Source organism: Gymnogyps californianus, chromosome 5, assembly GCF_018139145.2.
Source record: "Gymnogyps californianus isolate 813 chromosome 5, ASM1813914v2, whole genome shotgun sequence".
NCBI classification, from domain to species: Eukaryota; Metazoa; Chordata; class Aves; order Accipitriformes; family Cathartidae; genus Gymnogyps; species Gymnogyps californianus.
In genome coordinates, this window is record NC_059475.1 from 51,778,047 (window position 1) to 51,796,190 (window position 18,144).

General features: G+C 37.4%; 1 protein-coding gene across 5 annotated transcripts in view; it reads right to left on the reverse strand.

The window, feature by feature from the left end:
• Window positions 1-18,144, reverse strand: part of EML5 (EMAP like 5) — a 115,611-nt gene that overhangs the window by 28,919 nt on the left and 68,548 nt on the right. For 3 of the 5 annotated variants that reach the window (XM_050897793.1, XM_050897794.1, XM_050897796.1), the window contains exons 20-28: window positions 18,014-18,141; window positions 16,099-16,240; window positions 14,506-14,658; window positions 13,541-13,672; window positions 12,427-12,515; window positions 11,430-11,606; window positions 10,286-10,487; window positions 8,470-8,596; window positions 6,862-6,876 (exon numbers count right to left, since the gene is read on the reverse strand). In XM_050897793.1, coding sequence (XP_050753750.1) covers window positions 6,862-6,876; window positions 8,470-8,596; window positions 10,286-10,487; window positions 11,430-11,606; window positions 12,427-12,515; window positions 13,541-13,672; window positions 14,506-14,658; window positions 16,099-16,240; window positions 18,014-18,141 — 1,165 coding nt within the window. The remainder of the gene's footprint in view (window positions 1-6,861; window positions 6,877-8,469; window positions 8,597-10,285; window positions 10,488-11,429; window positions 11,607-12,426; window positions 12,516-13,540; window positions 13,673-14,505; window positions 14,659-16,098; window positions 16,241-18,013; window positions 18,142-18,144) is intronic. The other 2 variants (XM_050897795.1, XM_050897792.1) reach the window with 1 other exon arrangement.

An 18,144-nucleotide genomic window follows, 5' to 3' on the forward strand; every position in this document is an offset into this window, starting at 1 on the left:
AAGCAAAAACAATTTTTCTCCCATCTGTTAGGGAAAACTTTCCAGAAAATTAAGAAAACAGTGTTAACAACTTACAAATGGATTTTCCCTCCCAATGAAAATAATCTGTTTTACTGAATCTCTTCTAATTAGTTTCAACTTTATTCTACAATGCAAGACTGATGCACTATTTCTTCATACATGAAACAGCTAAACATTTTCTCCCAATAAAATTCAGATGTATCTTGAACAGGTTTTACAGTCAGTAACATGCAATTCTTCAAGGACTACAGAATTAAAATATCTTCCAAGGGAAATGAGAGTTTCTCCAAGAATGGAGCACAGTTTTCTCTTACAATTTTCCCGAGTCCACTGAACCAAATGCTCATATAGTCAGAGGAAAACCTTTAGCTTTCATTTGGCAGTTTCAATTCTTTAATCTCCAATTCTACTTTTTCAGTCTCATGATTTAAGTACAGAACAAGATTTTCCACATGGACCACATGTGACATATCTAATTATTAGCTGGCAAATATTTACATACATGGAGATATGATCAGATGCCTAATTGGTTGTGCCAGTTTTGGCTGGGATAGAGTTAATTTTCTTCTTAGTAGCTAGTATGGGGCTATGTTTTGGATTTGTGCTGGAAACAGTGTTGATAATGCAGGGATGTTGTCATTACCGCTGAGCAGTGCTTACAGTCAGGGCCTTTTCTGCTTCTCACCCCACCCCACCAGCAAGCAGGCTGGGGGTGCACAAGAAGTTGGGAGGGGACACAGACACCGACAGCTGACCCCAACTGACCAAAGGGGTATTCCATACCATATGATGTCATGCTCAGAAATAAAAAGCTGGAGGAAGAAGGAAGGGTGGGACGTTCGGAGTGATGGTATTTGTCTTCCTAAGTAACTGTTACGGGTGATGGAGCCCTGCTATCCTGGAGATGGCTGAGCACCTGCCTGCCGATGGGAAGTGGTGAATGAATTCCTTGTTTTGCTTTGCTTGCGCGCACGGCTTTTGCTTTGCCGATTAAACTGTCTTTATCTCAACCCACAAGTTTTCTCACTTTTACCCTTCCAATTCTCTGCCCCATCCCACTGGGTGGGGGGAGTGAGCGAGCGGCTGTGTGGTGCTTAGTTGCTGGCTGGGGTTAAACCACGACATTGGTACAAGGCAGATTTTATGAAAGGCTTTTGTGCTATCTTCATCACTGAAATATGCAAGACTTACGTGGAGCTGTATTCAACCTATCTAGCAATATGCTTGTGTTTCAGTTATCCTTTTCTTGAGATCTTCGATAAATGCATATTGTTCACATAACTTCTTAGGTTCTGTTGATAAAGTCAGTCTACACAGATCATAACCCAAATACAAATCTTCCAACCCTCATCACTGGGCCATGCAATCGTTCCTCTAGACATTTCTTTCCTGGTCACATCTGATTATTTTAGTTGCAAAAGGAATAGGGTTTTTTCCTTGCATTCAGAAGTGGACATTATTTGGTAAACCTTGATACTTTGGTAATCAGCTTTTTGATTTCCTCAGAGACCTTAGTTTTAGCTCAGCTTTGGGAGGAAAAAGTAATTACCTCAAACTGGTAAAGGGAGACCATTCCTTTCCATAACGTTGTTCCAGTCTATAGCTAGTGCTCAGAGACACAGTAATAAAAGTAACTAATGATAACGAAATTCTTGCTTGTGAAGAATGAAATCTCCAGAAATTTCAGGGTTTTCAATCTCAAGGTAAATGCTCTGCACTAATGTACATTCCAATGTGCAGAAACTGATTCACAGAAAGGTTAGCTTCAAAAAGCCCTGCTTTCTTTCTAAAACTGTTAAAAAAAGAAAAGTTAACTTAAAATTTAAACTTTCCTGTAATATAATTTATTCTGCAAACAGGGTGAAGAGAGAGAGGGAAGAAGCTGCTAATAGAAAGTCCCTTGCTATAATTTTTAATTTTGATTCCTGGCTTCTCCCGTCTCCCAAATCACACAAGTGGACAGAGCAAAAGGAGAGGATAAAGCTGATTTTTTACAAAAAGAACTTTGGATTTTATGCTATTTACATTCATATCACAAGTCACTAGACTGGCAAGAAGAAAAATCTAATTGCATTCTGTTAATTTATCCAAAACATATGCAAGATGTTTGCATAAAATCTCTGAATTTCTCTTTCAGTGGCAATTACAAGGTGCTAACTGTGAGGTTCAGATAAAGGAAGCCTCATTCCAGTAGCTTCCTCCCTTCCTCACCCCCTTAGAAGTACAATTTAGGTTTACTTACTGTAAAGGTATCTGTATCAGGTAAAAAAAAATTCTTCACTTCTGGATCAGTAAAGGACTAGTTTGTAAATAGTCTGTTAGTTCCTTTCCCATTATGAATACACAAGGATCTAAAATAGGTTATGTATTTTTGCATATGTCCTTACACACACACACACAAATCATCAAGACTAAAAAATAAAATAAAATGAAAATTGACAAGCAATTTTGCCACAATGCCTGGTTTTGAATTGCATCTGGGAATGGATGCAGAGTATCTAAAGAATTTTCAAAAGATATAAAACACTGGGATCTTCCCATACAAGAGATCTCAGCACACGGACTGAGTAATGGTATGAATTAAGATAACAGGATAGTGATGGCTATAAGAAACAAACTCTTTCAGAGGTTTTAGTTGCTTGCAAATCTTTAGTATGGTAAATTTATGGTGAAAAATTAAACCAGAATTCCTGGTTGTTTACTTTTGAGATTTCTTGGTACAGCCATTCTTATCTAAGGTACATTAATCACAGCATTGTCCCTTTGACAGTGACAAATAGTGAACACTTCACGGAGTATAAGAACAGAGTAAGAATGGAGTGATATTGTCCAGATTCTTCTCCTAACCTCCAGTGATTTGCAGTTCAGGGTGTAGCTGAGCCAGAAGTGTTTTCAAAATTAACCATCCATGATGGATTTTTCTTCTCAGCAATTTACCTAGCACAAAAACATACTAGGAAAGAACTTCTGGTAACGGACAGAAAGTGTTTTCCAATTCATTTTGTGCTGCTGAATATCCATAAAGCTATTACACAACCACATTAGACACACAGTAGGCATCTTTTCACATAAAAATATTATCTTTTAATATTATTATTCAGAAATTATAAATAATTCAAATTATAGACATAAATGCTGCCTCACAGCCAATGCCATTTTGTGTTTTCAATAGAAGTTAAAATAAGTATTCCAATGTCAATGATATATTATGGTAATTTTACTACTAGGGAATGGCATATCATTAGTAGAGGTGGCCTTAAACTACACTGCAAACAGACCTTAAACTGATTGAATCTGAATGAAATCTTCAGTTCTAGCCTCCGTAAGTTTTTCAAAAAATCTGCCTCAAATTTAAGGTTTCAATACATTTCTATTCAGCGTATCAACTTTTACAGCACTAGCATCTCTTGTTTTCAAAAAATAACTCTCTCTCTCTTATTTTCTTTTGAATACTGAATTGCTTAGATAAGATTGTTACAAAAAGAAAAAAGTCCCAGAAAAAGTGTGGAAAATCATGTTTGTCCTGAAGGAAAAAATAAAGGCAGTGCTGCCTAGAAGTACGAGTCGATGCAACTCACATCTCAAGTTAACGTGTTAGCCATAAAAATTATTAAGACACAGAAATGTCCACTGCTCTGAGTAAAACTGTGCTGTTGTGAAGGGGAAAACAAATTTTTTTTTTTTTTTTTTTTACTTCTGCTATTGCAAGGAACAAAAAGTAATTTATGAGCAAAATCAGAAAACTGAGAACAGGACACTCCCTTTGTTGGAGAGCAAAAATAATCCTTTGTTCAGATTCATGTTCTGGGAATTGCATTTACATTTTGAATTAAAAGTCACTAGAAGAAAATTATGCTACACCAAAAGCAGAATCCCATGTTCCATACTTCACAGAGAAGTTACCTACCCACCAGACTGCAGTGTTTTGCAGCCTCCTTTAGTTATTCTCCCTTCCTGACCCTAGGGATTCTTTCATTCCTTTCTGCAGAGCTTTAGCAAAAAGGAGTGACACTGTTTTGACCCACTTGGTGATGTGTATTTGAATTTTTGACAGACTAAATGGCCTAAAACTCTCATTTCCTATGTCATCATACTACTTACAACATAAAAGGTGAGATCAACTTAACCTCTCTAATAATACTAGAATCAAAATAATTTTAGTGAATCCATTTTTGGTACCCAGTTGAGTAATTTCTGACTCCAAACCCAGGCCACAGTCTCAGACTACAACTCCTGGCCTCACAGATGTGCTTTTGTGACACAGAAGTAGGAAACAGATGAGATTTCAGGTATGCTTCTTCCTTTACTGTTCTCCTACTGTTTATCTCATTTAATACTCTGGATACTAAAAATCATATTCCTTCTATATAGCGAGAACTTCACTACTCATCTAGGGTTTACGAATTCCACTTCAGCTGGCAGGTACAACAATCTTAAGTAGTAACTACTTTTTTGGTATGGTCTTTAAAGTCTTTATACATAGCCTTAGAGTTCAATTATCTGGTAGTATTTATCTCCATCTTCTCCCATAGAGAATTAAACTCTTCCTACACTCAATAGTAAAAGAGGTTCAGATACTTTCTGATAAGGAATCTCCTTATACGCGAAGTCAAAATTACTTGAACGACATTCTCAGAAGCACATTCTACACTGGTGTGTACCTGTGATCCTGAGAATACAAGGATTCCAATACAGTGTTACTACAAGAAACATCTCTCTTCTAATGTTTGGCAGTCAATAGAACAAGCCTACGCATAACATGGAATGCCACAGATGTACTACCCACACACTCCGAGCAGTGGTACTGGGTTTGCGTGGCAAGGTTGTGGTAGCAAGGGGGCTACAGGGGTGGCTTCTGTGAGAAGCTGCTAGAAGCTTCCCCTATGTCCGACAGAGTCAATGCCAGCCGGCTCCAAGACGGACCTGCTGCTGGCCAAGGCCGAGCCCATCAGCGACGGTGGTAGCGCCTCAGGGATAACATATTTAAGAAGGGGAAAAAGATACCGCACAACTGCAGCTGGAGAGAGGAGTGAGAATATGTGAGAGAAACAACTCTGCAGACACCAAGGTCAGTGAGGAAGGAAGGGGAGGAGGTGCTCCAGGCACCGGAGCAGGGATTCCCCTGCAGCCCGTGGGGAAGACCATGGTGAGGCAGGCTGTCCCCCTGCAGCTTATGGAGGTTAACAGCGGAGCAGATATCCACCTGCAGCCCATGGAGGACCCCACACCAGAGCAGGTGGATGCCCAAAGGAGGCTGCGACCCCATGGGAAGCCCGTGCTGGAGCAGGCTCCTGGCAGGACCTGTGGACTCGTGGAAAGAGGAGCCCACGCTGGAACAGGTTTGCTGGCAGGACTTGTGAACCCGCGGGGGACCCACACTGGAGCAGTCTGTGCCTGAAGGACTGCACCCCGTGGATGGGACCCACACTGGAGCAGTTCGTGGAGAACTGTAGCCTGTGGGAAGGACTGACACTGGAGAAGTTCGTGGAGAACTGTCTCCCATGGGAGGGACCCCACACTGGAGCAGGGGAAGAGTGTGAGGAGTCCTCCCCCTGAGGAAAAAGGAGCAGCAGAAACAACGTGTGACGAACTGACTGCAACCCCCATTCTCCATCCCCCTGTGCTGCTGGTGGGGGAGGAGGTAAAGAACTAGGGAGGAAAGTTAAGCCCGAGAAGAAGGGAGGGGTGGGGGGAAGGTGTTTTAAGATTTAGTTTTTATTTCTCATTATCCTATTCTGATTTGATTGGTAATAAATTACATTAATTTACCCCAAGTCAAGTCTATTTTGCCTGTGACAGTAACTGGTGAGTGATCTCCCTGTCCTTATCTCGACCCACGAGCCTTTCATTATATTTTCTCTTCCCTGTCCGGCTGAGGAGGGGGAGTGATAGAGCAGCTTTAGTGGGCACCTGGCATACCATCATAGTGGTATGATCTAAAATTCAGATGAAGACAGTGGCTTTCTTGATTATGTCAAGTTGTCTGCAGAAGGATACACAGACATTAACACAATTCTATCATCTGTCACCACAGAGATGTGATTTCATTGTGGAAACAGGATCCAGGTAAGTATGAGAGGGGTTCTCCTTTCTTAACCAGTGTAGGTCCAAGTGTCCTGGCAGCTCAGTGTACAAGTCTGAAGGGTGGCCTACAACCTAAGGATTTGTTGTGCTACAAATGTAAGAACATGTTTTTGAGTATGCATATATTCTGAATAGAGTATGTGCAAAAACTCATTACCTAATGCAGGCACCTAAGGTAGTGACTCTGCACATCATATGAATGCTATGGGGACCGAGCAGCTCAGATCCTTAATTAGTACAGGTGCATTGGTAAAATGCTGCAGCCAAGTCAATAACTCTCCTCTCGTCCCTGAAGCTTTATTAGCTCCAACACAGTGGTGCAGACGTGGTGATACTCCTTGTATAGCCACTTCAGGCATCTCTGCAACGTGCTCCCTGCACTTTTTATTCCATGTTGGACCTCTACACCAACATTGTGATATTATAGTCTTACAGAAGTCCACAAGGAGCTAGGCGAGCTCTCTGATTATAGCTACTTAAGTCAAGCTGTTCCTTAGCCACTCCAAAGTATTGAGGAAAAGAGGATGAGACTTGATCACCTCCTCCCAAATACTCTATTTAGCACCCACTCATGTCTACTCAGACTAAGAACTGGGCTTATTCTTTGTCCCTTATCCCTTTTCTACCCATCAACAAGCTACTAATTAATAGTAGAGAGTTAAAGCCTTCACTTCTATTTCAAAGTATAACTACTTTCCCAAGCAGCTTAAGTTATTAAAATGCGTTTGATCCTGGACTTTGTGTAAATGAACTTACCTCACTACGCCCTGCCTTCATATGAAGCCAAAGGAAAGGGAAATAAAAATAAAATAAAAATTAGTATCTATGAAAGTAGACTTACTAAAACATTTACCAATCTTAGACAATATTAACTTCAGCAGAAGAGAAGTTAAAATGCATACAGTAACCATATTCTGGTTTTATTCTTCACAAAAACTGTTCTTTGAAGTTTTAGGGCCCCAAACTTTTAAACAATGCAGGCAATGGATTTCTTTCATGAACTTTTATGCATTCTGAATCAGAAGCTAGTTATCTTACTACAGAATTAATTTTCTTTAATATTTTATTTTAAACTGAAAAACACAACTCACTCAGCTTCCAGAAACAGTTATTGAAAGAAATACAAGAGGTTTACAATTTCATTAAAAAAAAAAAAATCTTTAATCACAGCTTTCATTAACAAGAGTAAATATAAATCCAAAAGGTTGATACCATGCACATTATTTCTTTTTGATTTCCACATCAAATACATCTAATTAGTAAACATAAAGACCATTTCTCATTTTAAATGCAAGACAGGGAGCCACAGCCTTATATGCAGGCATCCATTCTCTCCTTCAGCAACACAACTTAAAAACAAAAGACGACACCAAAACTCCCACAAACGTCAGGTTGCATTTCTCAACAAGGGCATTACAGATCTGTCAGCTTCACTGCGAAAGAGGCATGTGCATCATAACAGAATTCCTCACATTCCTGCAGAAGTTTCCAATCTGCTATTTCTAGATATCCTTACACCTAATTATACTGTGTTGTGTTTTCCTCACTTCCCTCTCTTTAATACTAATGTTCCTCAACTGCCACTGTATCGTGTTAGGAATCCCTCTTCCCTTTTCCCTCGCATACACTGTCCACATCTATTTTGCTGACAACAAACAACAACTTTCAGGGTCCTGCGCTCAGTTGCAGATTCGACAACAGATTATGTTCTAGTGGCTATAAATTTTTTTTCTTATTTCACATCTACTTTACCTGCTGGTCTTACTCTACTCTGCTCCCCACCCCCTTCTCTTCTAAAGCATACGATAGTGAACCAAGCAATACAACTAACACTGCAAAGCAATCAACTTCATTTTCCAAGACTCATTAATAGAAACTGCAGAACCACTGTGGACAGAATTTTTCAAAGAAAGGTAGGAGTTATCTGGAGACAGAAACAATGCAAGGAGCAATTACAGCCGAATTAGTCAGATTAGTTTGTTGGCAAAAACAAAAAATTAAGAGCTGTCTTTCAATAAAACAATTGTACAGGTTCATGCCTATAATGCCATCACTAGATACCACTCGGTATTTAAGTTTCAAAAAGAACATATCATCAAACACTAGCAAATAACTCAATTATCTCAAGAAACTCCCCAAACATAATATACATACATCATTTGTAGTCTTTTGTGCTCTCTGAAAAAGAGATACAGTCTAGTCCTTAGGAAAGACTTTTCTTAAAAATTTTTTCTCCAAATAAATATTTCCACTCTTTTTATACATATCCTTTTAAGTTGTATATATATTCCAACATAATTATGTTTTACTATTAATCATCTTTGCAGATTGCTTTCTTGGCTGGAATTATAATTTAGCAATTACCTTTCATCTAAGGTTGGCTCCTTTTGTTGCAGATGAGGCTTAATGCCAAACATTGGTCTAATGTTTGTTGATAAGGCTTTGATGGTGTAATTAATTTCATTTTCCCTCGTCACATCACTGTCATAACCTAACAAAATCAGAGTGAACAGTATCAAAACAAAATAAGATACCAGAAAAAAAAAATTAAATCATAACTTATGCAGGTTTCAACAATGTACTGGACTACAAGAACAACTATACCACGTATTATTGGTAACATGAATACAGAAAAGAAAGAAAGTAGCTGGGAATCATGGACATCATTAATAAAAGACATTCTAAGAAAAACATTCTCTACAGTATCTTTGTGGAAAAAATGATTAACAAAGATTCAAAGGACATTCAAAGCTAGCCCATTTCTGCTTGGTTGGCCTTAACTCGGGGTCACTAACAAAGGACCTCGCTACATGACACCTGCTGTTAAGTTCTGGAAGAATTAGCGCCAGGCTGTTCTCAATTTCAGGATCCATCCATTAGGCTGGAATCTTTAGGTCTGTACAGGGTTCCTACACAATGCTTAGGGGCAGTCGGGCACATCAAAATGATGTCTACTATAGTAAACATGGCAAAAAAGCTAAATAGTGACAGGGTTGTTACTTACCCTCTGTTGTTTTTTCAAAGATTGAGACTAGTAATTCCAACTTTATGAATAGTTCTTAACTCTAACTGAAATTAATAGGACCTGATGAAGAGAAACTCTTGTGGAAAAAGATGTCAATGTCTTTTCTTGTAAAGCTTAACAGACTTCTCTTTCTTTTAGAGTATTTTTGAACACATAGCTTAAGAGGGTTCTGTGTAAAGCACTGGAGCCTAGGGAAGGTTATTGGGCAAAGATGTGCTAACAGGTCACAGGCAGAAGCTGAACAAAAACTCTGAAGACTGCAATTTTTGATTCAGAAAGCTAAAGTTGACCAAGTCCCCCTGTAGGCAATTAAATTACTTTGCAGATGTAGTCTTCAATATTTTTAGCAGAAAGTGCATAAAAATTCTTCTCCAATGAATGTTTAATACGCCTCTAATATTTAAAGTGTCTCTTTGGTCATTTAGCAGATTTTAGTGAAAACTGAAGTTAATTTATTACACAGAACTATTTAAAGAGTAGCAGTGATAGTTTAAAAATGCTTGAAGACTGAGGAATTGACAAGGAGGAAACATTGCACTTGGGAGCAGAGAGAATAAGTTTGGAGGCTCATGAACCCTTGGAATTATAACATGAAAAGGAAAATGTTAAGTATGGCAAAAACAACAGAAGTTAATTCTATGAAGTGTAATTAACACTTTATAACTATTGATATTATGATCTTGCAATAGATTGTTCCATATATGAACATCAGTCTACCTCAGTCTACTATGCTTTCATGTTATGGAAACAGATGCTATAACACCAAGATAACTATGACCTCACATTACAATAGGATTATTAAATAATCCCATTAGAATTAGTGTCCAAATCTAAACTGTGATGAATGTATTTTTCTAGATAGATTTTTGGAAGTCACCTATAATTGGCACTTAGTATTTTTTCATTTAAAAGATGTCAAGAGTCTTTTTATATACTCTGACTCAAAGCAGTAAGTCAAACACTTCATTATCTTCACAACAGTTTATCAGTCCTTTCCCCAAAAAGAAATTTTACTTAATGTTTTTGAAGCATCTTCACTATTTACGATTAAAACAATTATATATAAAACTTGATTATTTCTAAATTATCAGTTTTCTATTAATAAAGTCTTCTTGAGATAGCATAATCCAGCCAGTTTTATAAATTATTACTGACCTCCATCTTCTTCAGAATCTAGATCAGACTCTTCACTGTCACACTGCCTGCTATCGCGATGTCCTTCCATCTCGTAAGTCCACAGCATTAAAGAGGTATCCGCTCCTCCAACAGTGACCAACAAACTGTCGTCATAGGTCCAACGGACATTTGTTACATGGGTACTGTGAGCAACATACCTCTTAAATTTTCCAAACTTTCCCTAAGAAGGGAGAAGAAAAGGTACAGATCAAATCTAACCAGTCTGCTACATAAAACTGAAATGAGTTACCAGTGCACAACAACATGTTCTTAACTTCTTTACAATTTATGCTTCAGCTGTTTTGCATTTGTATGTATCACATGATTTGCCAAGTTCCTTTCCTATGGCAACTTCATGAAATGTTAACCATATTTCCATACCAAGCATGCAAGAATTTGTTTATAAACAGATTCCAGCAATAAACACTGGAACATTTTTCCTAAGAGAGAAAATAATCTAACAGATTAAGAATAACATGCACATAGAATATTTTGAGTCAATACTTGTGCATTGTTACCATCCCTAGCATGGCAAAATATTCAAAATTGAAGACATATTTACTGATCAATATACAGGAAAACTAGAAAGGTTCTAGAAAAGCAGTAAAAATATAATGTGCTTCTGGAATGGCTTTTCTATGATGCATGATTAAATAATATTAAAGCTCTTCATCTTAGAGAAAAATGACTGAGGTTGGACAGAATGAAGGTCTATAAAATCGTAAGTAAAATGAAGGTGAGGAAGAAATGTTCACTGTCTTCCAAAACAAGAGCTTAAGGTGCTAAAAATGACACTGATAAAAACCACACTGAGGATATTAATGCCTAAGATATTATTAGACAGTGCCTGTCCCATTCCCATTCTTACAGCTTTTCCTATGCATTTGCCACTGTCAGTGATAGGACGCTACATGAGATGGCTCTTTAGGCTGACCTGGAACGGTCACTCTTACTAACTGAAAGTTTAATGCATTGCAAATTGCAGTGTAATATTGACTGCCTTCTTTGATCATAAGGACAAAAGTATAAAAGCACTATTTTGTTCTGAGTGATGAATTTTTACAGTTTTGAAAAGGCAGTTTTATTAATCAATCTTCTCCATGAACAGCTGAAAATTACTTACTTTAGCAGGGTATCGAAACAGTTTCACAAATCCAAAATCATCTCCTGTGGCTAATACTTTACTATCACTAGTGAGGCATGAAGCAGTTACATCTGTGACTTCACCAATTATTGGCCAGATTCCTTCACAGCAGGAGCCCAGAACACTTGTCCATGATGCCCAGCCAATCTTTTCTACCTACAAAAACAACCTGTTTGAGACAGAGCATGCTTCTTCCCAGGCAGTTTTCTTCCATATCTGATTTCAAGAAAAAGTCCTTGCACTGAAAGATACGCCACATCTAAAAGATAATATTTTAACATATTAACCACTTACTTTCTGACTATTCAGGATTTCATTCGAGACCCTTAATTTTACCTCTGTTAACTTCCAGTTCCAAAACCTCTAGAAGTATTTAAAAAAATTTTACTTTACCTGCCCTTCCACGCTAGAGAAAACAAATTACCTTTTTCAACACTGCCTTTCAATCTCATAGAAAATACTGTTTGAAAATTATCCATTTTCACTCTCTGCCCTATGACAATGCTCTATGTCTGAGAAAACAAATCAATATTATAGCTACAATACTACAATATACTACACTTGCCTACGTATATTATGTATACTATATTGCATTGTTATGTAAAGATAGACATGAGGTCTTCCACAGCAAGGTTAGGGCTAAGTAATCTGCAATAGGTTTTCAAAGGTGTTTAGGTACCAAAAGAGGCATACAGAAGTCCAGTGAGATTTTCATGAGTGTGTAAGTCAGCCAAATGTCCATTTCTTAACAGAAGAGACAAATGTGATATCCCTTATGTATTTTATCATTCTGATTACATTATCTAATTGAACAGGCTGCAAAAAAGCATAAAGGACAGCAAATGCCTGAACAGAAGCTTTTTCAACAGACCAGTTAAAATCACAGTTTTATACATCAGTCCCTCTTATGTGATATAGACAGTTGTATCATAACTCTAATTTGCAAACAGGTTAAGGTGGCAGTCTATTTCCTCACCTCCAAACTAGGAATTGTCTGTTTTTTCCCACGAGGAGCTTCAAAAAACAACTGCTCTTTAGCACCAGTGTTGACTTGCAAAAGCTTCCCTATAAAACATATTACATATTGTATATTAACATTAAACAGAAGATTCCATTTTACAAAAAAAAAAAAAATTATCTTGAAATTTTTGTTGCTAACAGTATTACACAAATTATTTGTCTCCATTGGAAAAAGTTGCATACATAAACAGTGGATCTGGAAGTATGGGCTGCTGAAGATCTGAGTCCTTTGACCTCTTAAATTCACAGTCCTTCCTCCTTTCTTTGAAAACTGTAATAATGCATCACTTTTCTCTCCTGTTTATGGCTGTTCCATCAGATGGTAGACAAAATGTACTGGGTCTAATTCAGAGCTTGTTTGTGACAACTGGCTGACCAGTATGCATGTGCTCTTGAGATCGAGAAGCACATATGCTGCCTGGCCAATGGCTACTTCCAAGCAGCTGACTTCTGCTTGCCTTTATACTACTTCTTTTCTGAGGGAAATTCTCATTAATATTTCTGTCCTCTTCCTGTATTCAAAATTCTCAGAGGAAGCTAACTTATAACACTCTGTCAAATTAAATTGGACTGTTTCAAAAGTGATTATGTAGAGGAATAAGAGCAGGAACTAACAGATTGCACAATTGCACTGCCTTGTTTTTGGTTGAAACAGGACTAAAGTTAGTATTTAAATTAATCACGTATTAAGACCCAGGAAGACAGGAAATACAGTTTTTCTGCTATTTTTGACAACAAGGACACATATTCCTGAGCTACAGATGCAACTGCATTATGCAGTACATTATTCAAGAAGTAGAAGTCAAACAATAAACAGAGAAGATGTAAAAAAAAAAAACCACCAAACCAATCTATAGAGACAGTCTATTTTACTTCAAATTGCACAACTTCTAAATATATAAATAGTAGTAAAAGTCATGTTTTTGTATTTATTCAGATGCTGTGAGCATATTCATAAACTGAAGAAACAAATCTGTCAGTGATACCATAAATTCATACTGTGGATGTACTGTATTTAGTCTATAATGTAATCAATCTTCCAGTAGATTTTTAGAATGAATGCTACTTACCTCTTATGTCCCAGTCCATGTGTGTGATATAGCTGGAGGCTCCCTTGCAGATTCCTACTCGTTTACTGCTCATTACATTGTAAATATCTACAAAGTTGTCACAGGATGCCACAGCTAAGTACTTTCCAGCCCCTAAAACACATCAGTAGAAACACAAGACATTTTCAAAAATTGTAGTGCTCTGTATATTAAACACAAGTACATTCTAGAATTTAGCTATATGCAACTCAGATTTGAAATGAGCTTGCTAATTTATACATAGTCCCCGACAGACTAATGTTCATATCACATAATCAAAACCAGTATCAAATGTACAACCATTACATCATTACATCTTCAAACAATAAAAACTATTTGATGAAATTTTAAACATTTATCGTACTCAGAGAGTGGTAAGGCTTAGGTAACCAGAAAGTAATATTGCATGAGAATTGGTATCAGTAATTTGCATCAAATTTCTCCTACAGAAGAATATTTTCACTGAAGTAGTATTATCAGTTTAGGCCATACATCTGAGTTCCTAAATAAAAGCTGTACTGTTTGAAAAAAAGCTAGCCTCACTGGGAGTGCTAAGCACTGTAGGGGGAAAAAGAAGAAAAAAAGATGACACCAGAACTTTCTGACACATGAGTTTCAATCATTCTCATTAGTAACCTCAGTGAAGAGCCAAACTTATGCAGCTCAAAGTGGAACCTAGGGACCTAGGGAGGCTGCTGGATGTTCATGATTTAAAATTGACTGTTGCATTCAGGAAGTTACTATGAGCAAACCTATTCCAATAATCTCATCCTTAAATGAGCAACATAGGACTTCACACCCAGTATTTTTCAAAATGTTAATATTAGTCTTGCTGACTTGTTACATGTAAAAAGAGTACTACAAATCTCTACTTCTTTTATCTTTTAAAGGTTAAAAAGCTTGCTTGAACAACCTTGATATAAAAATCTTAATTTTAAATCACTTACCAGGAGAAAATCGGATCTCTGAAATAACATCTTTCCTGTGCTGGAAAGAGACTAGATCCTCCAGGGTATCTGCATTAACTATCAAAAAACTTCCATCATTGAGACCAACAGCTAATGCTTTTCCATCAGGAGAAAAGCAGCAACATCTACCTCCTACGAGGAATACAGAAATGGCATTCAGATACATTTACAGGGCATAATCCCTCTTTTAGATTTATTTTTCCAGTAGTAAAGGAAAGCTATTCTTAAAGTATATAGTCTAATGAAATTTTTTAGATACTGCCAAGACCATTGCCAAGCTCTACATCTGTGATAGCACACAGAAGCTATTGGCAAATTGACAAGTACACAATCCCAGAATCTTAGATTACATTTATTTGCATATTAATTGACATATGTTCTACATTAGTAATACAGATTAATCACTATTTACCATATATTTTTAATTCAGTTTAATTTCATTCAGCTGAACACAGATGAGAAGCGTACACCAAAAATATTCTGATTAGTCTCTTGTAAATTACATGAATACTTCAATATGTCCTGGGAAAAATACCTCACTATCACGGGTAATTGTCATCCTGCAATCAGCTAGAACAACCTGAGCCTTCTGCTCCTCAGTTACTCCTCAGCTACACATTTTTCTTACAGTCATCAAGTCTTGCCTTTTTTAATTACCAAATATTATCTCATTTCCATTACTGCAGTCTGCAGAAGTATCCAGCTCTTTCTGTACAGTACACAGGTGCTTTTTAAGATCACCGAAGCATCCCAAAATGTGTCTCATCAGCAAATTAAGTCATCGCAGTCCCTATTTTTCTGCCAAAACTACTCTTAAAAATATTAAGAAATATCAACTTTAAGACTTGAGCAGACTTCACTAACTTGAAACTTTGTTTAATCCCTGCTTGTGCCAGCTTATGACTCTTCTTACATTTACTTTATCAATCCAAATCATCTTCAACTACGCTTCCTATAAGGTTTGGATCAAAATGCTTTACTGAATGCCAAACAGATAAAGCCTATTGTATTCCTTTGTCTAGCAAAGCATATATATCATTAAAAGCTTGTTAAGGCCAGTCTGGTCTAATCCTAAGAAAAGTCTCCCCTATATGATGTCACAACAGATTTTCCATCTGTCAAAATAGAATTTAGTTATATAGCATACAACGAGTAAGAATTTTATGACTGTTCTCTTTCCTTGACATTCCAGATTCTTCTAACATTCACAAAGAAGAGAAATTCAACATTACTTCTAAGATTTCTTCCAAAAATTTCCAGATTTTAAGTCCTCCACTGTTCAAAAAAGTTTGCAATACTCTAAGCAACATGGCAGATTTATGTAACTGGCTCAACTTTTATTGTCAATTCAGTGACTTAAACGTGGTACAACTGCAAATAATCTTAAGAACAGTATCACCTAGAAATCTTTCATACAGATTCACTAGCTTAAGGGCTACATAACTCGTGAACATAGCATCGATAAAATAATTTGAGCAAAGAAAGGAATTTAGTCTTGCTTTTAAAACATTCATAATGCTAGTAAATGTCAACTGAATTCAGTTAAATATTTTTTCATACTAAGCATCTTACCCTTCTTCAATTTGCGAACAGCTAACATACAATGGCTAGGAGATAAATCCCATATTCTTAAGGTTTTGTCATCACTTACAGTGGCACAAATAGGTAAATGAGGATGAGTAGCTAGACCCCAAACTTCCCCCTCCATGTGACCCTGAAAAAACACAATGAATCAGATGACTTTGCATTTTAAACTGAAATTTGAAATAATACATTTAAGGAAGTTAAAAAAAAAAGAGAGAGAGAACATGCATATCTTTAGAGGATAATAAAAACATATCTGAATAGAAACACAGAACACCTGGAAAAAAACCACCCTGGTACTTAAAGTGCAAATTATAGCAATTAGTACTAGAGAAAACTTTTCCGTGAGAAATAATCCTCACACACATCTATGTCAATGACATAGACAGCGGGATTGAGCGCACCATCAGCAAATTTGCAGGTGACACCAAGATGAGTGGTGCGGTTGACACGCCTGAGGGAAGGCATGCCATCCAGAGGGACCTGGACAAGCTCAAGAATTGGGCCCATGTGAACCTCAAGAGGTTCAACAAGGCCAAGTGCAAGGTCCTGCACATGGGTTAGGGCAACCCCCAGTATCAATACAAGCTGAGGGACAAAGGGATTGAGAGCAGCCCTGCGGAGAAGGACTTGCAGATACTGGTGGATGAAAAACTGGACATGAGCCGGCAATGTGTGCTCGCAGTCCAGAAAGCCAACCATATCCTGGGCTGCATCAAAAGAAGCGTGGCCAGCAGGTCGAGGGAAGTGATTCTGCCCCTCTACTCTGCTCTAGTGAGACCCCACCTGGAGCACTGCGTCCAGCTCTGGAGCCCTCAGCACAGGAAAGACATGGACCTGCTGGAGCAGGTCCAGAGGAGGGCCACAAAAATGATCAGAGGGATGGAACACCTCTCCTATGAAGAAAGGCTGAGAGAGTTGGGGATGTTCAGCCTGGAGAAGAGAAGGCTCCAGGGAGACCTTATTGCAGCCTTTCAGTACTTAAAGTGGGCCTATAAGAAAAATGGGGACAAACTTTTTAGCATGGCCTGTTGCAATAGGACAAGGCTTTAAACTAAAAGACGGTAGATCCAGACTAGATATAAGGAAGGAATTTTTTTACAATGAGGGAGGTGAACTGGCACAAGTTGCCCAGAGAGGTGGTAGATGCCCCATTCCTGGAAACATTCAAGGTCAGGCTGGATGGGGCTCTGAGCAACCTGATCTAGTTGAAGATGTCCCTGCTCATTGCAGGGGAGCTGGACTAGATGACCTTTAAAGGTCCCTTCCAACCCAAACTATTCTATGATCTAGATTTTTTCTTTAGCTTAGGTTCTAATACATTCTTTAAAATATCTAGTTCTTTACATATTGCATTGGCCACTCAGAAGTGTGAATTAAAGATCCACAGGTTTTTATTTAAGTATGAAAGAAAATCATATGATGATATAATGTAAAAAATCTGTTTTGTAGTCAGGCTTAAGAAATGCAGTCTGTTTGGTACAGCAAAGAAAACTGAAATTTTTTTTACATAATTACAAAGAAAATCTAAAAATAAACCTCAAGGAGACAACTTTTAAAAAATAATAAGAGTAATTAGTACTTAGAAAAAGTTAATAAGGAATTTGGTGGAGGATCCACTGTTTCACACATTTTTTCTTTTTTTTTTTTTTAAAAACAGAAATATGATCTTGGTCTGTTTGAAAGGATGATCTTGTTGAACAAATTAGTATATGAAATTCTGTGATCTGTTTTGCTCATTGAAGAGTCACAATGGTCTAGCCTAGCATTAAAAATCTATGAAGTGATAGTAACTCGCTAACTTCACTAGTAATTAAAATGCTTGTTATTTCACAACCATCTTTACTTGAAAAATAAAATAGTGTTTGTGGTATGGAATATTTGACTGACATTTAACATGTACCTGAACCAGCAGAGTTATTGGTCCACTTTTATCCACCTCCAATATTTCACCATTCTTTGTGCCCACTAAAATATGACCATGTCCTAAAGATATGGCACGTATAGAAGGATTATCTTCTAAGAGGAGACCTA